Source organism: Podarcis liolepis (assembly GCF_965112155.1).
Source record: "Podarcis liolepis genome assembly, chromosome: 4".
NCBI lineage: Eukaryota > Metazoa > Chordata > Lepidosauria > Squamata > Lacertidae > Podarcis > Podarcis liolepis.
This window is the reverse complement of record NC_139558.1, coordinates 80939738-80964800: the sequence shown is the minus strand read 5'-3', so window position 1 is coordinate 80964800 and position 25063 is coordinate 80939738. Positions and strand designations below refer to the sequence as shown.

Here is a 25063-nt window from a genome sequence, read left to right as displayed (position 1 = left end):
TCCCGGCACCCTTAACAAACTATAGTTCTTAGGTTTCTTTGGGGTAAAGGGTAAAAGTAAAGGTACCCCTGACCGTTAGGTCCAGTTGCGGATGACTCTGCGGTTGCAGCGCTCATCTCACTATAGGCCAAGGGAGCCGGCGTTTGTCCAGCTTCTGGGTCATGTGGCCAGCATGACTAAGCCACTTCTGGTGTACACAGAAACACCATTTACCTTCCCGCTGGAGCAGTACCTATTTATCTACTTGCACTTTGACGTGCTTTTGAACTGCTAGGTGGGCAGGAGCAGGGACTGAACAATGGGAGTTCACCCCGTCTGGGGGATTCGAACCGCTGACCTTCTGATCGGCAAGCCCTAGGCTCAGTGGTTTAGACCACAGCGCCACCTGCGCCCCTTCTCCTTTGGGGTAAGTCATGTGTTTTAAATGTATGGTGTGGATCTGACCTTTATGGTGGCAGAATGCATGTGGAACTCCATGCCGTAAGAAGTCTGATTACCTCCCACTTCCAATGAATTCAAATTGTAATACAATTAAAGTCAATAAAAGAAATAAAGGAGTAAAAAATACATTTGAGAATCACTATGAATATTTAATGTCAACATGCCATGGACCACCTGAATGAAGCTGAGGGACCACAGTTTGGGAAGCACTGCCGTAGACTGAAAAATCATGTTTTGATAATGCTCCAAGGCTTGGTTTGGGAACCTGTGTCCCTCTTGATGTTGATGGACTACAACGCCCATCCTCCACAATTATTGGTCATGCTGGCTAGGGTTGATGGAAGCTGGAGTCCAACAACATCGGGAGGGCCATAGTTCCCTCATCCTTGATCTAAGGCTTGCAGCTTCATGAACATGCACTGTTTGCATCACTTGACAACGCAGCGCAAATCTAATCTGATAGCAGAGGTGTATGACCAGTTTGCCTGCACTGAGTGCTGCAGAGGGCACCACAACAAGGACTCAGAATGGACTAGAAGAAGCGCTGGATTTCGGCATTGCTGCTGAAATTTGAAAGTCCCAAGTTGACCACTGCTAATAATGAATCACCACTTCCATTCTTCCTTACGAAAACATTGGTCCCATTGCCTTTTGACAGTTTCCACTGCAACTGTGCCAAGAGAAGTTTTTCTAGTGGAAGTCATTGCATTACCTCTTTCATAAGCAATCAGTAGCCTTTAAGCATCCATTATGTTGGCAAAACCTTTCTCTCTAGTTAGGGAAAACTGAGAGAAGAGAAAGGTATAGGAGCAGCAAGGAGAATGGAAGGGAAAGGCGAAAGGTGAGGAGGACAAGGAGACAGGAGGGAAAGGAAGTAGAAAAAGAGGGAATGGGGGAAAGAAGAGTTCAGAGAGGGAAGGAATGAATGCAACAGGTGGGAAAAGAGAGAGGGAACATCTGGATGAGAAGAAGAAAGGAGAAAATGGCATGATTTCAGCTAGAATCCAAAGCAAACAGGAGGCCGGAGCATTCATCCTGGTTCCACTGAAGTCAGTGGTTATGCTTACCAAGCAGCTGAAGTTGGCTTCTGCTGGGCCAGGTGCCTGCCTGATGCCTGCTCATAGCTGTGGTGTGCTTCTGTTAGAGCTCAGGGTCTGAAACTGCAGCCTGTGTAGCGTAAACCACTTCTTCAAAAAAAGCGGCGGGGGGGGGGGGAGCATGAACCTGAAATAGCTTCTTCTTTTTTTCAGGAAGAACCCTGAAGAGGCCTCCTCATAGCTATTATAATAACTAAATATGATAGGTATGATACTCCCATAATTGTCAGGTATCTAAGCAGAGCTTTTATATTCAAATGACACATGTCACTGAATTATCAGAATGAGGCAAACTTTTAATAAAAGTGAGGCTTTAGATAGCTCATGGCAACATCAGCGTTTGTAATCATCACCATGTACTGAAGGATTCTGTCTGCAGATAAATTTGGGCTCAAGTCTAAAACCCCATTTAAATCAGGACCCTTGAACTGAAACTAACTTTCTCTCATTGACCAAGCACATTTAAATCCAGATATCCTAGTTTAATTGGATGCTGGACAAGGCTGTAAGAGACAAGTGGAGAACTTCCACAAATTGCTGGACTAAAACATTATCTGACTATTCACCATGTTGGCTGAAGCTGATGGCATCCAACGAAAGAGGGGGCCCTCTTGGTAGTTCCACCTCCCTCAGAAGTTTGAGGAATCATGGGCCAGGAGAGGGCATTCTCTGTAACAGCACCTAAGTTGATGCATTTGGCTTCTTCACTATACAGCTGCCAGGAAATGCAGAAGACACACCTCTTTACCTTGGACTTTGATTCCTGAGACATGTTTTTTCGGGGTCCACCATATACCTGTTATGGCAATCTGTTTTAACTGCTTTGAATTTTAAATTGTTGTAACCCTCCTTAGTACCTGCTGGTGAAGCGCAAGTAATAAATTTAACCACAACATATGGAGAGTAACAGGTCCTTCTTCCCGCAAGGTGCCAGTCGTCAAGTGCTTAGGATGAATTTATTTTACACACCCAAAATCAGCAGTTTTGCTATCTCCACACCACAGATCTGTTAACACAGGAACACACTACAGACAGACACACACACATATATAAAAGGGTTGCTTACAGCTGCTTCTCATTGATGTGGTATATCTACGTATGCTTCCAGAAATTGCTCATTGACACTTGTGGTTGTATGAGTTATTGTGGATAACTCACAAAGTATTCTGATAAGGGAAATGAAAGTGTGAATCCACCTGAGATGTCATTAATTTCTACAGCCCTATTCTGGAGGGGAAATAGTTTGAGGACCACAACCTTTGATTGCGCTTATCTGCTGAGCAGAAGTCGATAGTGAAAGGCATTTAACATCAAACCAAAGTAGGTTTCTCATCTTCTTCTTTTTGGCGCGAACAATATTTCCACTGAACATGATGCTTGAGTGGAAGTAGCACGCCACTCTGTGGTATGCGTGGATAGGTTTTAAAAGCTGTTTGGTTTGCAGAAATATTTTCGCTGCGAAAATTTGTAGCCCGTCTAGCACATGAACTTCTCTTTTGACAGAATTTCTCCTTGCTAGGGATTGAAGGCCAAATTAGGCAAAGTAATTTGCCACATTGTAAGCAATTCTCTGGATGGCTTTTACAAAGTAAACGAGCATGTCCTACAACAAAATGTTGAGGCGTGGAGTGCTCCTATTCGCTGTTCAGTCAGTCAGTCATGTCTTCCTCTAGGGATACTCCATACCATTCGCCCGCCCACCTGATTTGTCCTCCGTCCCCAGAGTCACACAGCATTCCAGGTCACTGAGAATGCTCAGTTCTCATTCCACCTGCCTTAAGGAAACATTTTTATTTTTCTGAAAATTTTCGGGTTTCCCCAAACCTGCTGCTAACTCTCTCTTGTGTGTAGAGATGGTATCATTTTGGCTAGATGAGGACTATTGCTTGGAGAAGTGAGATAGTTATTAGTGCATATCAGGGATGTGATTGAACAGCACCCGAAAACAGTGGCGGTCTGGAAGTTCTCCCCTGCCAAGTACAGATTTGGATTGGATCCCCAATGCCTGATAGTCACCTAGCTGGTCCTAAGTCACAGCCTATCCTAGAGCACTTCAAGACTGTCACTAATTCTGAGTGGGATTCAACCACACCCTGGCAAATTCAGGCTCCATAATTAAAGCTGATCTGTAGCTCTTGCAGAACAAACATGATTTCCCAAAAGATCAGACTTCTGTGATAAGGAACGTGATGGGAAAAAGAACTTGAAACCGTGGGATAGCACTTGTGTGACATGACAGCTACAGCCACAGTGCAAGCCTTCCTGAGAAACCTGGGAACTACATTTGGTTAAGGGTGAGGGGAATCGTAGCTCTGTGAGAGGTAAACTATAGTTTGCAGGATTCTTGGGGGGGGGGGAGAAATGTGCTTTAAAGGCCTGGTGTGGATGTGATCTGATTCTAACCTATCTGCAAATTGGGATGAATGCTCATTACATAGCCACCGTCTAATCTCTGCAAACAATTCAGCCTGAACACCCAAGAAACCCCAGTTGTTTACTCCAACTATCCTTATCAACATTTTTGCAGGCACCTTTTCCTTTTCTATGTGTTTGTATTGCCAAATAACCCCAGGGGATGAAACTGTAGAGCTCAAAAGGGCCAAGCAACCAACAAGAAATCTCAATGGCAATTTAAGCAGGGGTGTGAAGAGTAGAATGGTTTCAACTCAGCTACAGAGCACATGGGAATCCAGGATCCTCACCCCACTGAAAGGAAAGCAGGAGATGAAGCAATTTAGGGAGGCACAGCTGTTAAGAGCCATAACAAGGGCTTAATAAGCTCAACAAGCCATTAAACCAGGCCAGAGGACTATCAGGTGCACAAACTACAGTCTAGTTGAAAGGGTGGTGTGGTGACAAAAAAAAAGAACCATTTGTGTGATGTCGTACCCAAGTTGCTAAAATGCCAAATAATATCCCCACCACTTAACAGATGCCAGAACCCGTGAAAAGATGAGAGGACAACAGATGGAGCGAAGTAACTTGGAATTACAATAGTTAGGAATAGTTTCATCAGCTATTTGTAATATTCTTATAATGAAGTAATTGATTTAGGCACCTGGCTTGATTGCTACTTTGCTTATATTTTGATGAACTTATTGAATGGACAATTCATTCCCTTATTATTATGAATGTGTTTATTGTATTGAGATACTGTGGGTTGTTATATTTTTATCAGTTCTGTGGAAAAAGGCTCTGAGCATAATATATACATACCTTGTATTTTTAGGTGTGCACCCAGTACGTTTTAAAGCTTGTAGAATATATTACTGATATATTATACAGGTACACTATACAGGAAGCAGCTCCAGGTTTTAAATCCTGGCTATGCCCATGTGGGGATGGAAAGACGCTTAACCTTCTGTAAGTGGTTTTCTTACTCCAAATCAGCACATGCACCAAGTTTGCTAAGTGTATTTCTGTTTTTGCAAAAAGCAACAGTGAAGGTGCTTAATGAGAAATCCTATCTAGCAGCACAATTTACATTAGCAGCAAATAAACAGGTTAAACATTTTTGTTTTTACCTACAAAGCCGTAAACAATGGAGTCACTATATCTATAGGAAAGGTGTTGTGTTCATTTTGTATTGCTTTTGAACCTACCTACTTTCTTTTTGTACTGCTTTAAAAACCCATTTGTGTCTTTGTCTTGAGACATTTTATATGAAAGGCAACTCATAAATTAACAAAAATATGTCCGCTCACCAAGCTAATTGAATAAGGCCCTCCCCTCCAGTTACTTATGCTATAAACTGCAGAGATTTATTTAGAACCTTTTCATCAACGGCACTTCCAAAATTCACTCTTCCATGAATTGTGCAATGCAATTCTCCAGCCAACAAATGTGCTAAAAACATGTATATTCTTGGGCTAAGTGCATGGGCGTAGTCAAGGGGGGAGCGAGGAGGCAGCTGCGCCCCCCCCATCAAGTAAAACAATAGAAATACAGTACTCTACTGACCAATCACGTTGTTTCTGCCCCACCCCACCTAACACAAATCCTGACTACACCCATGATAAATTGTGCATCAAAACGCATTTATTATTAAAAATGAAATCTAAGCGTGTTGCAATAGGCGAAAGTGCTTTGCAAAAGTGTTATGTGTTAGTGGAAATTACAATACAACTCTATTAGGATAAATTCGCATTAAAATGCCAATTAATTGTGATAACTTTTAACTGCATGTATACACACACACACACACCACAAACTGATGTGGAGAACAAAGACTGGAAAAATAAGAAAATGAGAGCAACCAAAGTCGACGCATTTGCCCAGCCCTAACAGTGGCTGCTGCAAAACTGGGGGCCCCACGTGCTCACGGATTAAAGCCGGGGTGAGGAACGTGGGGACTCCTAGCTCCCACCACCACCAGCCGCAGCCAGCACGCCCAACAGTTAGGGAAAAGGAGACCTGCAGCCCGACAACAGCTGGAAGGCCGCCACTTCCCTCCCCTCGGACTAAAGCCCAGCTCAACACGAAGAGCTTGTCCCGAGGCGGCCGAGTGTCTGGCTATCCTGGGCGAAAGAAACGGCAGAGGAGAGCTTCTGCGGACCCTAACGGGAGCACTGCCCGTGAGAAAGCTTAAAAAGCGGGCTTCGAAGGCCGTGAAATGGGAGCAGCGCCGCTTGTGACGCTAGAAACCTCCTCTGCCTCTCTCTCCCCCGCCTCCTCCCTCGCAAGGGCTGGGCCTCCACACGCGCCTCCGCCTGCTCCAGGCCCGGATTACCCAGCGGGCCCTTGTGCGGCGCAGGCGCACCGAGGAGGCAGCTCAGGAAGAGGAAAATGGAATAAACAACCCCGCCGCCGCCGCCGGACCATCAATCAGCCTGGCCGAGGGCCCAGCTTCCCGCGTCCGCCGCGGGCCCATCCCTCGCCTCGGACTCCTCGGCGGGCTCGCCCGACCCACTTGAGAGAAGCGCCCGCGGCCCTCTCTGCGCGCCCTTGCCCGCCTGCGACGCGCCCCCGCCGACGCCGGAACTCGGGGCTGTGACAGCGGCGACCGGACCCGGGCTGCCGCCGCCGCCCGCCCGCCTGCCTCTCCCCCGATGGTGCTGCGGCCGGCAGCGGCGGTGCCACCGGAGGCGGCCTCGGCCCTGCCCGCGCTGCTGTAGCGGCCGCCATGAACAGTGGCGGGATCCCTTGCTCCTCCCCGGTGGTGGCGGCTGCCGCGGCGGCGGTGGCGGCTGCGGCGGTGGGGCCGCCCCCCGGGCCGGCGGCGGCGGCGGCTCCCGTCGGGGTGAAGCTGAAGTTCTGCCGCTACTACGCGAAGGACAAGACGTGCTTCTACGGCGAGGAGTGCCAGTTCCTGCACGAGGAGCCCGGCGGAGCTTCGGCCGCCTGCCCTGGGCCTCCGCCCCCTGTGGCCCTCGGCGGGCTCCCGCTCGGGCTCCCTCCGGGCCCCGCTGCCCCGGCCGTGGCCGCCTCGCCCGGGCACGTCGGCGGCTACTCCGGGCATGGGGCAGCGGCGCCCGTGGCGGGGCCTAAGAAACCCCCCGAGCTCTTGGGAGGAGGCGCAGGATGCGGCCACGGCGGAGCAGGCGGCGGAGCGGGGCTGGACGGGCCCCGGCTGGCCAGTGAGTGCGGGGCGACGGGGAGCATCTAGGTGGGGAGTGAGGGAGGGACCGGGAAAGGCTCCAGGTGAGTCTCTGGCCCCAGGCCCAGGCCCCACGGCCTTCCCACCGAGGAGCCAGGGCTGTGTCAGTCGAGATGCTCGGGAAGAGGTGGGCGTTAGGAGGGTGGCTCACCGAAGCCGTTTCCCTGCTTCCCCTGAGGGATTGGAAACCTTCGACGCGTGAGGTAAAATGTGTTGAAAACCGGAGAGGGCGAAGCTCTTTAATGCTGCTCCTTCGCCCGCATGGCAGGTAGAGTAAGGGAGGGTCGCGTGAATCCTGATAACAAATAATGTGCACAAACATACACACACACACACAGATTCTTGGAAAAAGTGGCAAAAAGAGGTGTGGTGAGATATATATAATGGTAAGGAGATTGGAACTAAGTATGTTGGTGGGGTGTATGATAGAGAGAACGACTTAAAAATAAAACCAACTGCTAAGGAGGATTGTGGGGGAGACAATTTCTTGCCCGTTCAGAAAATCCAGACAGGATTGATAGCTTAGTGCAGTATCCATATGCTCGGAATCCACCAAGTGTATCCTGGGTTTGGGTTAGTAATCCTGGTCTGTCAGTTTTCCCCTGCTTCTATAATGTGCTTTTCTTTGTGCTGCAATGGAGTGGAGTACTGATTGAGAATATAAGTTGTGAGAACTTGACCTGGCTCCCCCGCCACACTCAAAAGCACCGCTAGCTCCTTCTGCAAGTGTTCCAGATGTGATGAAACAAACATTGTTGTAACACCTCAAGTTATTTGATGGGAAGATGCTGCTAATCAGTCAGCACTATGTAAAAATGAATCAGCAAAGCTTGTTGGGAGATATTTTGAAGTGTGGCTTGACGACTTGTCATGCTCTTCCTGTCAACAAAGCTGTTGGTTTCTGTGCTCGCTTCGTGTCAACTTGTGCTTACAGCTCTAGATTTGATCAAATGTTTTAATGTGAACTCTCAATCACCTGCAGGCTGATAGAAGGAATGAATGAAAGGTAAATAAAAATGTTCTGGTTCAAATTTTCAGAGGAATAAATAAAAACAAGAGTTCTTTAGTACCCATTTTCTCATGCACACATTAAACAAAAAGCAGCTGGTACAAATTTCCCTTTTTGGTAGAATGTTCAAGATGAAACATTCCTAAGGAAAGAATCTCTGCAAATATTTGACTGTCACTAGCAGTGTACCTGTCTATTTCAAGCAGGGTAGACTGCAGGTATGACCTGCAGTTACTTACAATTGCTAGAATGGTTGCTTATTTTTAAAATGGGTAGTTTTACATGGATGTTTTTCCCACCGAAAAGTGGCTTTGTGTATTCATCTTGCAGTGGAAGCCCACAGAGAACTTAGGTTTGTGAATCAGTCCAGTCTGATCTAGAGTAGTATGATCTAGAGCAGTGTTTCCCAACCTTTTTTGGGCAAAGGCACACTTGTTTGATGAAAAAAATCTCGAGGCACACCACCATTACAGCCCCGTGACGTCAGCGCGCAGCGTCACGCCGGGAGGGACGCACGAAAGTGTAAGTTTCATTTTTTCTCCCTCCCCCTTGCCTTCCTTCTGTGCCAACCGCCAAAAAGCCAAGACTTTAGGGCAGCAGGTCGACACGGAAGAAGCTCCTACCTAAGGACAGGTGCGACAGCCGTGTCCTCTTCTGCCACACTTGGCAGCCCTGCCTCACGGTCGTGACTCCCACCCTGATTTCTCCCCGCAGGTCGAGCGGCACAGGCAGCCCAATGTGTCCAGCCCAGACACAAGCCCCGCTTCCCCACTCTAGATCCTGAATGCGACCAAGTGCTCTGGACTCCCAAGCAGGGTGGGAAAGAGGACTCGCATCTGGTAGCCTCCGGGCTCCTCGCCTGCTCGAGGGATGGCATTGCAGGCAAGCTGCCGGCCGTCGCCATCGCCGCCCCCTCATGCGAGTGGACCTGCCCGGAGTGGTGGGCCGGGGGAGGCTCGCTCTCTGTGGGGATGTGGCCCGCACGCGCGGCCCCGCTTCCTCCTGCCCAGGGCTGAGCTCCTTACCCACGATCTCGGTCTCACGCACGCGGACCCCACTTATTCCGAAGCTCGCGCCACTAGCCGGGGCTCTCACACCGGGCCAGGGCGAGGCGGCGCGGCCCACTGACGTCATCGCGGCTCGCCGCCGCCCTCAACTTCCCTGTTCCCTCCCCTCCCTTGGGTCACCGTGGTTACCGAGGACTGCAAGCTGCTCGGGCGAGCGTGGGGCATTAAGTGGGAGAAGGAAAATTAAAATTAAAACTCGCCTGAAGGCCGCCTCTCCGGATATGAAGCTATCTTTCAATTTTTTTAATTTTTCCCGCGGCACACCAGGCAACATCTCGCGGCACACTAGTGTGCCGCGGAACAGTGGTTGGGAAACACTGATCTAGAGCAGGCTTCCTCAATCTCAGCCCTCCAGATGTTTTTGGCCTACAACTCCCATGATCCCTAGCTAGCAGGACCAGTGGTCAGGGATGATTGGAATTGTAGTCTCAAAACATCTGGAGGGCCGAGGTTGAGGAAGCTTGATCTAGAGAGCTGGTGTAGAGACTGAGCTATGAAGTTCATGGTTTGAGTGTTGCCTTTGCCATTGAACTCTGCCTCAGTTGTCTCACCAGCAATATGTATGGTAATACTGATCTACCTTACAAAGTTGTAGTAAGGATAACAACTAAGATAATGCAAGTGACTAATTCTGAACATTTTAAAAATGATGATTTTTCTTGGGTTGCTGGAAATGGGATAGTAGTATGGCTGCTAAACTGACTTTGAACTCCTTTTTAAGGGTTTGAATACTGATTGATTGCTGCCTTGAGGGGATTGCAGAATGGGATTGTGTTGTGGAAAATGTAGTCATGTGAATTGCACCATTCATGCATTCTAGTCTGCTGCCCCATTTTATCCCATAGTTACATATTAGATTCTGCTGACTTGTTTGTGTTACTTCATCTAAATAATAAAGTTTCTAGTTTGCACTCATCAGGTGTCTTCATGGTGATACTCTGCAAATTGGATGCAAAAGTGTTTATCTTAATTGGACATAAGCCACACAGTAAGAGAGTTACAATTTAAGAAAAATTAGTTGCATTTTATTGTATTGGTTTTTAGTAAGCTAAAGCCAGAGGTTTCCAATAATCTACAGATCTGCTGTCCTAGAGGAAGTTTGGATGGGGCAGAGGTATCTTTGGTGACCTCCTCCAGCAATTAGTACTCTGTTGCACCCACCCAAATGGAGGTAGTCAGTAGAAACCTGTGAAATCTGGTATTTGGGGGGATAGGCAGGACTAAGCCACCACAGGATCTACTGGATCCTAAGCCAGGCCTGCTGCTGTCATCTGATGGCAATGGGCTTGATCCAAGCTGCTTCACTGTAGCAGCCTGGAAGCTGCAGAACAAAGAGGCATTTCCATTTGCACCATTAAGCCATGCTAATGTCAGCCAGGGGTCTGGATTACAGCCTTAGGTAGGCCACATGAGCCTAGAAACAAGAAAGCTTGCCATCTTTTTGTCGTGCATAGATAAAGCACGTGACAGCAATTGGCCATGTGTTGTTCTGTTGCAAACAAGCATCTGACCACTAAAGAGAAGCTATTGCTTTCTATATGTTATAGCCTATGCCATGTGATTGAAATGCTCTGTGCAGATTACATTTCACATCCGTAATTGTGTGCTGAATTCCTACAAAATTTGCAGCAGCAGTTGTTACTGCTTTACACTGTCTTTTCAGAGATGCTGAGTTGTCTTGTGCTCAAAAGAGGTCTTGTCATGATAGCTGCATTTATAGCCTCTCAGCTATAAAGAGACATATTTTACAGGACTACTTTCAAGGTGTCAGCAACCCAAAAGAACATCTTTGAAATGTGCCAATCAGTTTTTTAGAACAACAAAAAAAAAGCAGTGCTTGAACTTTGGATCTGAATTAAGAAAATATTAATATTAAACAGTGCTCTGATGCACCTAAAAATAATAGTACAATACCTGGATCCGGAATGAAATTAATTCTAGCTTTTTATGTTTATATTATTCAGTACAATTATTCAAATTAAATGGATGATTTCAGAAGACTCATCTGTGTATTTATAGACCAACACCTATTAAAATAGTTGCCAAGGGAGAAATAACCTGATTTTTTTTTGCATGCCACCTAAAAAGCAGCTGTTCTGTATCATACCAGTTTGTTTATGATTTAGTGTCTTTAAGGTTAGTTTTAATGTATATAACATTTTAAAAAAATCAACATGGTTAATGCTGAAAGAATAAAAGTTTCTGTTGCTCAAGTGCAGACTGGACATTAATATCTGTTTAATGAGGTTCACTGAGACCTAATCTTATGTACTGTAGATTCCAGTATATAAGACGACTTTTTAATCCCGGAAAAGAGGTTAAAAAGTCGGGGGTCGTCTTATACGCTGGGTATGGGCGGCGGGCTCCACTCCGGGAGAAAGCTTTTTCCCGGAGCGGAGCCCACCGCCCACTGCTGCTGCCCAGCGTATAAGACTGGGCTTATAAGACGAACCCCCAAATTGCAGCTGCCAATTTGGGGGGTCGTCTAATACGCCCAGTCACCAAATACGCCGGAATCTATGGTAGCATGTTTGAAGTAATTTTTTGGAAGGTGTAACATTTGATACTGAGTGCTTTTAATTACTGAATCTAATATAATGCTTATATATTAGACTAGATTGGTACAAAGGAAAAACAAGGAAGCAGGACACATTCATTAAAAGTAATTTTAAAATGGACTAATTTTTGTTGCTTTATGAAAACAAGTTTTATCGCAGCTGCAAGGTATTCAATCATTTTGATTACTCTGGTGCAGTTTGAGAATGTACATGTTCAAGATTGCAACCGTATGTGCAGTTACACTGGAGTAAGTCACATTGAAAGTTTGGGTCTTCTGTATAAACGCACATATGATTGTACAGTTTTTGTACTTCTGATAGAAGTACCATACCAAGTATGTGTGACTGTTCAAGTGTGATTACTTTAGTGAATGATGTATAGTTTCTGTATAAGTACAGTATGCTACATATTTGGTCACTTGGCCTAAATACAAGAAAATATTGAATAGTAAGTTGTGAACCGCTCTTGATCTTCAGATGAATGGCAGTATACAAATTTAATAAATAATAATAAATAATACAATGATGAATGAAAAATATGATAATTTAAATTACTCTAAATGCTGTATGATTTATTTAATGGATAGCAATGCTAGTGACTATAGATTGTAGGTACCCCTGAGTTTTCAGAGTGGGAGGTCTTATAATTTGAATGTATATGAAGATTTGCATTAAGAGAAAATCAGTATTAATGTAGAGAAATAAATAGAAACTGCCTGGTTTTGTTGGGGAAATGGGGAGGAGCAGAAGAAGGGATGATAGAATTAAAACTGGTAGGCAGATGGTAGTGTTTTCAGCTGTATTAACTACTAGAGTAGATGAGTAGACTTCCTCTGTGAAGACAATAATAATACTTTAGACAGGTTAGTTCAAATTTTTCATGGGGCTGACTAAGATATCTGATTGCAAAAGATAATTGGAGACTTTTAAGGTTTCTGGGAACAGGAGATAATTTAAACTGGCTAGAGAGGTAAATATTATGTTTTTACTTCAGTACCAGTAAGAGAGAGAGAGCACACCTGTTAAAATACTAGGGCATTGACTGGATAAAGCACTGCAAGAAGTAGAGTACTTATTACTCATCCTGCATGGATGAGTATTTGGGTCAGTCCAGCTTATGTGTTTCACTTTCTACTAAAATTGGTAAGGAGTTAACAGCCACATCATTTGTACTCATTTATATGCAGTTAATTTAAAGCATCCTATACCTCTCTTTGTACAGATGTGAGAATAATACAGTAAATTGATCTAACTGCTTTTATGTTTCTGGCATTTTCCAGCTGGAATTCTTGAGAACTACTGTGACCTAGTTGCTGCTAAGTGGGTCTCTCCCCTACCCCCCAACGAACTGAACAGAAGCATATAGATATGGAACATATCTCCAGTGTATGGTGCAGAATGACTGCTGCAGCACCGTATCATTTAGTTTACCTATCCATAAAAAAATCAATTCGTAACATATTTATGTGTTATATAGAATCAAATTTATCTGTACAGTAGAACCTCGACTTACCACCGCCCCTACTCGCGAACAATTTGACTCGCAACCGTGGCAAACCCGGAAGTAAATACCGGGTTTGCTGTGATTCATGCGTGTGCAGAAGCGGCTTCTGCCATCTGCACATGCACAGAACGGCGCTGCCGCCAAATGCGCACACGCAGAACGGTGCTTCTACCAGCGACCCAAATCGACTCACAAACGGATTCCGTACGTGAGTAGAGGTTCCACTGTATTATATTTGAATCCTCATTGTTAGCTCCCTACAGCAGTGGTTCACAAACCCCCAACGCCCCAACCACTTAAACATTGTCAAGGGTGGTCTTGTACTGCTTTTTCTGCTTGTTATTTAGCAATTGCAATGTGCTGTGCTAGACACTGAAGTTGCTGCCTTGGACCACCTGAATGAAGCTTACTGACTGTTCATCTGTGTGCCACAGTTTAGAAACCCCTACCCTACAGTTACTAAGTAATGCTGGTTTTGGGAGAGGCTCACGCTGCAGTTGTGTAATACTTCCCGAGTACATGTGCATTGGACTGAACACTTTACACCTTTAGATGAATTCCTTGCACTGCCTTCCATGGGACTTTCAGATATAAGCGGGCCAATAATTGCTGTTACAGATATTTAGCCCTGATGCATATATACAGGCAACCCTTCCCCACTTAAGTGGGGGTTACGTTCCAGGCCCCAACGCGCAAAAGGGAAAATCACGTAAATGGGGAGCTCCCTCTCAAAAGACTATAAGCACCAGTTTTTCCCTACTGCACAGCTCTCTCCAATCCAGTCCTCTGGGGGAAGGCTGGAGGACGTGCAAAAAAGTGGCTGTGGATGTTGTTGCGCTACCCATGCACCAGCTGTTAGGCAGGGAGGCTAAGCAGCCAAAATAAAGCCCCACTGTGCCTCTGATCTCTTCGGGGCTGCCTCCAACCTCACTGACGCCCTCTTTGGACGTCCTCATGAGCCAAGAGGGCTCTCCAGCTCTTTCCTGGTACTCTATTTATTTCCCAATGCCGTGCGTATAAGCAGTTGCATGCGAGTGATCCTGCATAAGTGTGGGGATGCCTGTATTTCAACTCATGACACTTTTTGAGAAAGTGGCTTATTTGTATCCCTTAGTGTTCTTTGCCTTTAGTATAATTTTATTTAGTGTGAAACCTTCCCAGTAGCCAGGAATGATTTAATTTTGACTTTCAAAGCACTTCTTAGAGTGTTAAAGGAGAAAAATGAAAGATTTCTTCTGTACAGTTGGTGGGTTACTGTGACACAGAACCTGGTTATGGAGTGAGTAAAAATTGGTGATGTAATGGAAGAGCATGCAGCTCTGGTACTCTTCTCAGAACAGGAATAATGATGTCATCTGCTGGAGTGCCAGGGTCATTAAGGGGCGTTCCTTGCTTTGGCAAGTGAAGGAGATTGCAATGGGTCTAGGAATTTTGTGACATTTGTCTGGAGGTAGTTCGAGAATGAGGGAAATAATCATAGGCTGCTTACTACTTTCTTTTTCTTTGATAGGATTCGTGCTTCACACCAGTAATTTAAATGACAATGCTTCTTTGCAAAATAGTCTTCATTTCTAATTAAAAATTAAAGGTTGCATTTCAGCTAGTGGAATATTTTATGTTAAAGTTAAATGGTTTAACATGTTGACTCTATGCAGTTAGAAAGAAGCATTGCTGAGTTACATAGTTTACTTTGGTTCCCAGGAAACTAGGTGTGTAATATAATAATGTAGTGGTCAGTGAGCTTTATTCAGATTATCTGGGGTGTGTAACATGACAGTTAAAAATTCAAGCATCTAGCACGGTGCATTACAGTTGCTAAAATAGGCAGAAAACCTTTAAGTGGTCCTCCAAGACCATCACCGATTTTCAAGAAGCCTATGTGGGAGTGGAATTTGGGAACCAGTTTAATAACGGCACAACACAGCTTCCTGTGCTCTTTGGACTCTCCTTGGGAGTGCGGCTGTGGGGCTAGCCATAATGAGGTCCTGAACTTCAAAATTTACCCCCACTCTGCTGTCTGAGATAGATGTTCTAGTGGTGAATTCATAGTTGTCTGAGAGACAGAGGAGGATATGAAAAGAAGCAGAACAGAAGGTATGTGCATGTGCATGTACATACATTATTGTAAAAAAATAAATAAATTAGAAATTAATTCCATCTTACATTTGTCCCAAGACTGAAATAGCTCAAGACCGCTGGCTTAAGGCCACTTGGTGTGGGCTTTTGACTACCAAAATATGAGAATTCTCAGCATTTGGAGGTTTACTAGCTTTCTTTTAGATAAATTCATTTTCCAGGTTACTGGTAGTATAGATTGATCTTGCTTAATATATAGCACTTACCACTCTTGCTCATTTAACATTGCCATATGTTACCCATGTTTGAATGGTAAGGACACATAGAGGACTTGCTCAGTGGCTGCCCACAATGATGGAACTGTTTCCCCAGCATTTCACCAAAGCCAATGCCTGTAGATTTTTTTAAACAGCAGAATACCGTATTTTTCGCCCTATAGGACGCACTTTTCCCCCTCCAAAAATGAAGGGGAAATGTGTGTGCGTCCTATGGGGCAAATACAGGCTTTCGCTGAAGCCTGGGGAGCGAGAGGGGTCGGTGTGCACTGACCCCTCTTGCTCTCCAGGCTTCAGGAAGCTCTGCGCTCCCGGGCTTGGCGCAGCTCCGCGCAACCCTCCGGAGCCCGGCGCGAAGCCGCGCCGGGCTCCCAAAGGTTGTGCAGAGCTGCTTGCGCTCCCGGGCGCACAGCCAGAGCGATGCCGAAGCTGCATGCAGCTTCGGCATCGCTCTAGGACCTGGTCTGGGGGCTGGGGTCGGGGGAAGCTCGGGCTTCCCCCGCCCCCAGCCCCGCAAGCTCCCAGAGCGATGCCGAAGCTGCACGCACCTTCGGCATCGCTCTGGCACCCGTGCCTGTGGGGGGGGGGAATAAATTTTTTTCCCTTTATTCCCCCCCCCCCCAATCTAGGTGCGTCCTATGGGCCGGAGCGTCCAATAGGGCGAAAAATACGGTATATTTTCTAGGGGGCTGGAACTAAGCCAATAGGAAGCTACTTAAAATTACTGCCTATTTTGTTTGATGTATTCAGTTGCCTATCCGTATAAGCATATTAGTTGTCTTGTGCTTTTAGGATTGGGTGACATACACAATCGTTTAGCATTTAGGAGAAAATGCTTCCCCATTGTTTGTCTTTTTTCAAAAGGCTATAACTGATATATGCCTTATGCTGTTGAAGTGATTTTAATTTAAGGCATCTAAAAGCAATAATTGTCAACTGTCCTCTAACACAGGCTCTGGTTATTTGTAAAATAAGATCTATTGAAGAGCTTTGTTTTCACAGTCTTATTGGTGGGGCAAAGAACATAAGATGCAGCATTCTTGCTCAATGTAGTGAGTTAGCACAGTGCTGAGGAACACAAATAATGCTCTTGATACAAACATATGGTTGAGGTTTCTAGCAGAAATAGGTCAGCCGTAAGCTCCACATAACCAACACTGTCCCTGCTAAACTAAAAACAATTTCCTCTAGTTATATTTGCTCTCCTATTTATTAATGCAGATTTTGAGTGCAGATTGCAAGTAACAAGATTTTGTTAATTTTTTCATGCTCTACTCAGCTTGAAAACTGATGTGCTGAAAATGTTAAGTTGTTGTTAAAAAACCCCCTGAAAATTGTGTCTGGTGCACTTTCACTAGATTTCACAGCTCTACCGGTTCAGTTTTTTTTTTAAAAAGTGTGATGTAACCTTTCTACAGAACTGAACATTAATTTTTTTCAATCTAGATGGTTACAGACTTCACTTATGCTAAAAGTGATGGAGCCAACAATTTCATTAACTAAAGATTCAAATAGGGCTTCTTAATAAGAAGATAACATCTGTTGTTTAATCCCTCTTTGGGCCTGTTAGGTTGTTCTGCCATCTTTGTCATGAGATTAAGAGAAGGTTATGGGTTCAAATGGTCCTCACCATAACTCCTCCCCCACATCCAGAAACTGGTATCTCAACCGGCAGAGCCTATGGGTATTTTAACACATGTTCTCCTTACCCAGGATAATGAATCTTGGTGATGAGTGAGACTGGGATAACACCTGAACAGGCTCTTTGTTTCCTTCTCCTGCTGTTGCCTTTTGCTGTACTACTCCAAAACAAGCTCCATTGTCTCATCTGTGTCCCTTTCTTTCTTTAAAACCTACTTCTTCAACAGCACTTCAGCAGGTACCTTCAGTAGCAGGTATTTCCTGAACATGATCTCTTCCGTACATCCTGCCGTTAGCTCTTTCTCACTTTCATTTGCTGTGCTTAGTAGTTAAAATTAACATTTCTACTTTTTCAATACGTGGTAAAAAGTGCATTTCTACTTGAGCCCCTTTAAACACATTTCTGACCCTTTACTTAAATTTATATGCACCACCCAGTTACATGGTGCATGGTTTTCCAGCCCTTGTTTTGCTTATTCATTTCTACTTGTCCCTGCGGCCGTAGGGACAAGTAGCCCTGGACTACACATAGGGCTGAGATATGGAGGCGGCAGGTTTGCACATGTGTTCCCTTCCTTCACCTGGTTAAAGCAATATTGATGCTGAGGGGTGTGTGTGTGTGTGTGTGTGTGTGTGTGTGTGTGTGAAAGAGGCATATGTTCAGGCTGAACATTTTGCTAAACAAAACCCAGCACAGTGTTACCTGTGCATATAACTATTGTTGTGGTAGGGCATTTTGTCATTCGTATCTTGCCCAGCACGGCTGCTTTTCACTCCCAAGTTGGTGAGAAATTGCAAAGTAGTCATCCTTATTTAGTGACCTACCACAGCAGCTTCTTTCTGTTTCACAGAAGTGTGTGTGTGTGTGTGTGGTGTGTGTGTGTGTGTCTGTGTATTTAGGCAGGCAGGCAGAAGTAAAAACATTACATTACACATATGAAAGATCACATAGAGATCATTACAAAAAAAATTAATAAGCTTCACAGCACCATTAGGGTCACTTTTTTAAGGAAAGGGCTGATTCTGAGAAGTAAAACCTTTTTGCGTCTTACGTTCCTGGGGTCAGGGAAGGGTCTGCAAAGCTGATAGTTTTAAATGATTATTCTTTTTCTTAGTTGCAGGCATGGATGGAGGTGCCCTGGCTGAAGCTAGTCTTACAGACTCCTACTTCAGCACCAGCTTCATCGGAGTTAATGGGTTTGGAAGTCCTGCTGAAGCAAAGTATCCTATGATGCAGGTAATATTTCATTTGCTAAGCAGCTAGGTTAAAATGTACCAAGGATTAAAAATATTTCTGCAGCAAATAAGTTTAAAATTAGCAGTTTTCTGCTAATTTTAGATTTCTCTGGATTGCTGTATTTTATTACTTCACATGGAGCAGCAGTAAATCAACTCTTCCAACCAATCTAGGAATCAACACAGTGTTTCTAGGAGCCCAATGCAGATGTTGAGTTCACAGAATATCTCCCCTCCTATTCCTTACTGCATCTAAGAGGCAATGGCTTCAATAGGAGATCCTATGTGAGTTTCATCATGGAATCGCCTTCATTTAGGAGATGGGAGAAGTACAGTGCCCAGTGAGGGAATTCTCAAGCCAGATATTGGTTTATGATCACTCTGTATGCAGAGGGTTGGGAAAGGAGACATAGTAATTGAAAAAGGCCTTGTAGGTTGCTTAGTTTTGGGGCCGTTTTATTTGTTTCCCAGAGTGCAGATGATGATGCACCACTTGTATACACACACTTTCCATCTGATTCAGTCTGGGCTTTTTTTTTCTGCCCTTGAGCAGATCTGCAAAAGTGCTAGTTCTCTAACTTAGGAGTACATCCCTCCCACAAAGAAATTGTCTTGTTGTCTGGTGGTACATAGGGATAATAAGTGCTGGACGTTTGACAGTCTGCTGTGTAGTGGTTAGAGATAAGTTTCTGTAAGAATTTTTTTGTGTAATCATGTAGGCACCATCTGGTTTGAGTCTTTACAGCTTTGGATAGTTTTGTTTTTTGAAGGGAGTTGGCACTTATCTTGGCTCACACTGCTTCTAGCTATACCCATCCATTCTAACATATTGCAAACATTGGAGAGGCAGCAAGAGATGGAGTGCAAGGGTTTATCCAGATCAACAGTTTTAAATATCAATTTGCTACTTATTTGTGGTAGGGGAAGGCACAGTTCATGTTGCATCTCAGAATCTATCAGTATTCACATTACTTTTATATATGTGTGAGCATGTGCATAATCTTGTAAGGAATTAAACAGTGGGGGGCTTGGGTGTGTTTGGTCTGGACTAAAGCCTTTGTCGTCTCATTTTCTGTAAATTTTCCTTTTCCTGCATATAACACACACACACCCCACACATTCCAACTAAGCATTTATGGCATTGCACCCATCCTTCAAGCAGCTTGTTAAACTTACCTATTTTTTAATAAAAAATATTAAACCTGGCTTTTAGTTCTCCCTGCTCCTATCATAGAATTGTAAAGGGACCCTGAGGGTCATCTAGTCCATCCCACAGCAATGCAGGCATCTCAACTAAAGCATCCAGGACAGATGGCCATCCAACCTCTGCTTAAAAACCTCCAAGGAAGGAGAGTCTACAACCTTCCGAGGGGAGTCCCTTCCACTGTTGAACAGCTCTTACTGTTTGAAAGTTCTTCCTGATGTTTAGTCGGAATCTCCTTTCTTGTAACTTGAATCCATTGGTTCAGACCCTACCCTCCAGTGCAGGAGAAAAGAAGCTTGCTCCATCAGGCGTATGACAACACTTCTCTTCTCAGGCTAAACATACCCAGCTCCCTCAAACATTCTTCATAAGGCTTGGTTTCCAGACCCTTGATCATCTTGATTGCCCTCCTCTTCACCCGTTCCTGCTTGTCAATATTCTTCTTAAATTGAGGTGCCCAGAATTGGACACAGTATTCCAGGTGTGCTCTGATCAAGGCAGAATAGAGTGGTACTGTTACTTCCCTTGACATGGACAGTATACTTCTGTTGATGATGCAGCCTTGAATAGCATTAGTTTTCCATCCACGCAAATAAGATGTGGGTTTGAAGGTGCACTCGTGCAGTTGTGCATTTCCAGTGTTTATCCCTGAAAACTTGTAAAAAAAACACCCCCACCCCCACAAAAGCCTTCAGTTCCAGGGGCAGGGTGTACATGTGTACAGGAAATGCGGAAAGACTTGTGAAAGGACAGTGACAGATAAAAATGAAATGAGAAATGATGACTGCCAGTGCGGACATACCCTAAAGAAGAGGACAGGAAATCCTCTGAAAGGAGAGGTAAATACAGTTGTATTGAGGATTTAGAATAGGGAGTCAGTTCATAAAAAGTACACAGAAGGATATACTGCATCAAGTAAAAACACAATTTTTGGAGTTTGATGTTACAAAACTGGTACCACACTACACCCTGAGGCTGGCTAAATCATCTTGGATCATCCATTTAACTAAAGCCATTTCTTCCTCCCATCACATCACTGCTTCCCTCTGCTAATATAAGGAGAAAAGTAGGTTGTTATGTTGCTGACACAAAGATTCCCAATATGACTTTGGTTTATTCAGATAGCTTTTTGCCTTGTTATTCAGACAGATTTGTCCTTTAGCAGCAGAGACTCACAGCTTTTTAACAGACCTGTGATAAAGTCTCTAGGGTGTACTATGTCACTGGCTCTGACGTTGGTTCATAGATCTACCCAGTAACATCAGTGAGGTTGCAGATTCACCATTGGTCTGATTTCTGAGACAAATGTATGCTGATTGGCTAATTACTTCATGCTTTCTTGCTTGTTGCTACTTGGTGGATCTGCTTTGCATTAAGGTTGCATCAGGGCAAATGTTTTGTGTTTTGTGTAATTTTGTTCTTAATTTCATGTTTCTGTGCAGACTGAATTTTCAGAATTTTGTTCTCTAAAATATTTGTTCACACTCTACCTAGATTGTTTGCCCTGTATGGTTAAATACAGCGAGGGCTAGAAATCTGATATCACAGCTTACTGTGTTTGAATAGAAAGATAATATAAAGTAGGTGATTGTCAATTCAGTACTAATGTCAGTAATTTCGTTAGTTGAATTGGCATAAGCAATCTGTAGTGTGTAGCAGTAATTTTAGATGATCTCAGTTGGAATGCAGGTTTTATATTGGATTTATGTGCCCATAACACTGACCATTTGGTGACTTATTTGGGAGTGTAAGGCCACTTAATTGATAGGTAATACTGTTTTGTAGCTGAAAAGGGACTGGTGTGAGTTTTCTGTCATAGATTACAGGATGGTGGGTAGGGGAAGAAAGACAGCAGCAGAGCCATGACCCATAGTGAGAGTGGGTCCTACTTATGTGGTAGTGGCAGGCAATGCTCCCAGGTGAGACCTTACTGTTTCTGAGAATGAGTGGCAAAGTAAGAATTCACCTCTCGGACTAAGGGATACAAGGCTAAGAACGCAGGGGAAAGAGAGGCCACTGTTTCCGGAGAAGCAAAATATTGGGTGTGCTATGAAAGAGTCTGCAGGTAGGATGTGCTTGGGTGTGAAATTGAGGCGTGAAATTGAAAGATACTGGGAGGGTTGGTCTTGTGTGGGTTTTGCAAGTTTTTTTTTGGCTTTGTAGAGTCTAAAATGAGACATACTGTACGCCACGTTGAGACTTCTGGATAATGCATCCCAAAGTCAGTTGACGTTTTTACAGGTGCCTACTGTACTCCCAAGATTTAAGCATTTTAGAAGTCTTAATTTTAAGTAGTCTTTGCAATAATTTTATTTAGATTTGACTGCTTAATAATACTGAATAGGAGAAATTATGACTTTTTCCTCTACCGAAGAGTGAACCCCAGAAAGATTTGCATCCTTGAAATAATTTGCTCTTTCATATGACATATCTCATTTTCACACGACATATCTCATGTCTCTAATGTAGCTTGTTCCGTAACATGCCTTTTTCTATGGTCACCTAATGACTGCTGATAGTGTCTGCATTTCAAATAATAATCTGATGTTATGGAATAGCAGCCTGGCCCTATTGCATAAGAAGGCACTTTCAGGCCCTGAGTCTGCATGCAAGGTGGGGTGGGCAGGATAAGGAAGTATCGTACAGTAGTAGTAGTTGAAACATCATCATCATCATCATTACTCACCCTGTACCCTAAGGTACCAAGGCAGATGTCAAAAAAATGTTTGATATTTTGGAATGTGTGTGTAAACTTCTGCAAGAAAAGTAGTTGGTAAAACATATATTTGCTGAAACCACCCTGATTCTTTTTCACAAGGGTTGTTCTTCTCTATGAGAAATAATTCTACTTTAATGCTTTCTATCAATTTACCTAGAATCTAAGCTAACTGTCCTGAAATGTGTTGACTTCTCCTGTCTCAGTTTTTTTAGCTGCTTTATGATGGCCATTTCCCAGTTTTCCAGTAAGAAGGTTGATTTTCCTGCCTCATTGTGAACTTTTGTTAGGATATCAGCAATGTTCACATAGATGAGTCCTTGAGCAGTAGGGTGTATGAACATTAGAAGAGTGAGCTGGATCAGGCCCAGCAGCCCATCCAGTCCAGCATCCTGTTATCACAGGGGCCAAGTGGATGCCTGTGGAAAGTCTGAAAGCTGGACCTGAGGAGAACAACTCTCTCCACGCTTGTGATTCTCAGCAACTGCCATTATGCCTCAGTGGAGATAGAACCTAGTCATCGGCTAGTAACTGTTGATATCCTTATGCTTCATGAAAGCTGTCTGGTGATGCATTTAGTATTTGTCAGTTAGCTGTAGAACTTCACCTCTGTTTGATTCAATTCTTCAGATGTTAGCCCTGAAAAGATAGGTTCAGGCATGGGTATCAGTCAAGCATTTTCAGCAGTGAAGGCTGATGCAAAGATAGAAGCTTCTCTGTAATCACCCTGTTCTCCCTTAGCTTCTGTTTTGTCATCTAACAATCCAACTAGCTCCCTGGCTGTCTTAAATGTTACAGCAAGCCTTCCAAAGTTGAGGAAGAATCGTTTGGGTCTTCCTTTATTTACATTGCCTGCAAGGATAATCTATATTGTAATCTATAAACTCTGTGAATTAACTAATTTTCACATACTGGTTATTTTGAATATTTTTAGGTAATTGGGGAGTGGGAAACACATGTATATTGAAGTCCCATTGCCCACTGGAACTCTGATTCAGCTCTTCACCTGTGGATTATACCAGTCATTTTCTACATATTTTCAAGCCTTTTTGAGCCAAAGAAACAATAACTTGCTTTTTCTTTAAAAAAAACTGCATTGCTTTATCAGCATAGAATTGCAGAATAAACATAGCTCTGTTCAAGGACCAATGATTTGAGAAATTGCTAATTGGTACTTTTCTGGCTCTGTGTTGATTGGATAAAACTGTTAAACTTAATGAGAGCTATATGTGTAGAAAGTTGTTTTAGAGAAAATAAGACCCCTTAAATGTTGGATCTTATATTTTGCCTGTAGCATCTGAATGATGGGCATTTTTTGAGGTTTTATTGTTTTTAGCCTGAAATCTAAATAGGCCATTATGACCTATTTGGATCCATAGCAACAGTGTGTTGCATCCTGAATCATACAAATTCAGAAGGATCAACATGGAAGTGAGCGGTGTCTGTATGGAAGTTAAGAAAAGGGTTTGTGGTTTAGTTTTTTGATGCAGATTATTTTTTTACAGTATATGCTGACTAGTGGTGAACACTCTTGTCTTTTACTCTGATAGTCCCAAAGAGTTCTAACTCTCTTAAAGTCCAGATCTACTTTCATTAGGATTCTAGGCCCCATTTTTCAACTCTGTTTTGATAAGGGAGTGCCCTTGGCTCAATAGAAAGTAACACATACCCCCAACACAATTTCAGGAGTCTCACTTGGCCTTCTGTTGAACCTGTCTTCTTTTTATCTGGGTACAAGCAACCCTTGATTTGTGTGGGGGATGCGTTCCGATTCATCACGCACAACGGTATAGCCTGCATAAGCCTGCTTGGCCTCTTCCGCCCCCACCTCCACTTCACCCCCTTTTCCAGCCACTTTCAGGTTACTGTGATGCTTGCATGTGAGGTTGCACACATATTGAACACCTGTACAGTGGTACCTCGGGTTAAGAACTTAATTCGTTCCGGAGGTCCGTTCTTAACCTGAAACTGTTCTTAACCTGACGTACCACTTTAGCTAATGGGGCCTCCCACTGCTGCCGCGCCACCACCATGTGATTTCTGTTCTCATCCTGAGGTACAATGGTGCCCCGCAAGACGAGTGCCTCGCAAGACGGAAAACCCGTTAGACGAAAGGGTTTTCCGTTTTTGAGCTGCTTCGCAAGACAAATTTCTCTATGGGCTTGCTTCGCAAGATGAAAACGTCTTGCGAGTGTTCCGATTTTTTTCGCTTCCCCCCTTTTTCTAAGCCGCCAATAGCCTTTTAGCCGCTAAGCCTTTAATAGCCACTAAACCGCTAATAGCACTAATCCGCTAAGCCGCTAATAGGGTTGCTTCGCAAGACGAAAAAACCGCTAGACGAAGAGACTCGCGGAACGGATTATTTTCGTCTTGCGAGGCACCACTGTAAAGTTCTTAACCTGAGGTACTATTTCTGGGTTAGCGGAGTCTGTAGCCTGAAGCGTCTGTAACCTGAAGCGTCTGTAACCTGGGGTACCACTGTATATCGGTTGTTGCCTGTACTTGTAATGGATTCAGGGAAGTTTAGGATACATATCTGTCTACTGATACATGGGATTTGTTTAGGCAATTTTCACTTATTCCTCCTCCTCCCTGTGACCCCTGAAAAACCTCTTCAGTAAATTAGGGGATCCTCCAGAATCG

At 44.1% G+C, this 25063-nt stretch overlaps 2 protein-coding genes across 4 annotated transcripts in view; one reads left to right on the top strand and one right to left on the bottom strand.

The window, feature by feature from the left end:
• The window catches only part of FLT3 (fms related receptor tyrosine kinase 3), a 57147-nt gene extending 55550 nt beyond the window's left edge, over positions 1-1597 (bottom strand). Inside the window, exon 1 of one of the 2 annotated variants that reach the window (XM_083498885.1) lies at positions 1509-1597. In XM_083498885.1, coding sequence (XP_083355011.1) covers positions 1509-1563 — 55 coding nt within the window. In that variant the 5' untranslated portion in view covers positions 1564-1597. The remainder of the gene's footprint in view (positions 1-1508) is intronic. The other variant, XM_083498883.1, reaches the window with a different exon arrangement.
• A 4179-nt stretch (positions 1598-5776) lies between these two features.
• Positions 5777-25063, top strand: part of PAN3 (poly(A) specific ribonuclease subunit PAN3) — a 59818-nt gene continuing 40531 nt past the window's right edge. Inside the window, exons 1-2 of one of the 2 annotated variants that reach the window (XM_083498887.1) lie at positions 5777-7114; positions 18380-18501. In XM_083498887.1, coding sequence (XP_083355013.1) covers positions 6661-7114; positions 18380-18501 — 576 coding nt within the window. In that variant the 5' untranslated portion in view covers positions 5777-6660. The remainder of the gene's footprint in view (positions 7115-18379; positions 18502-25063) is intronic. The other variant, XM_083498888.1, reaches the window with a different exon arrangement.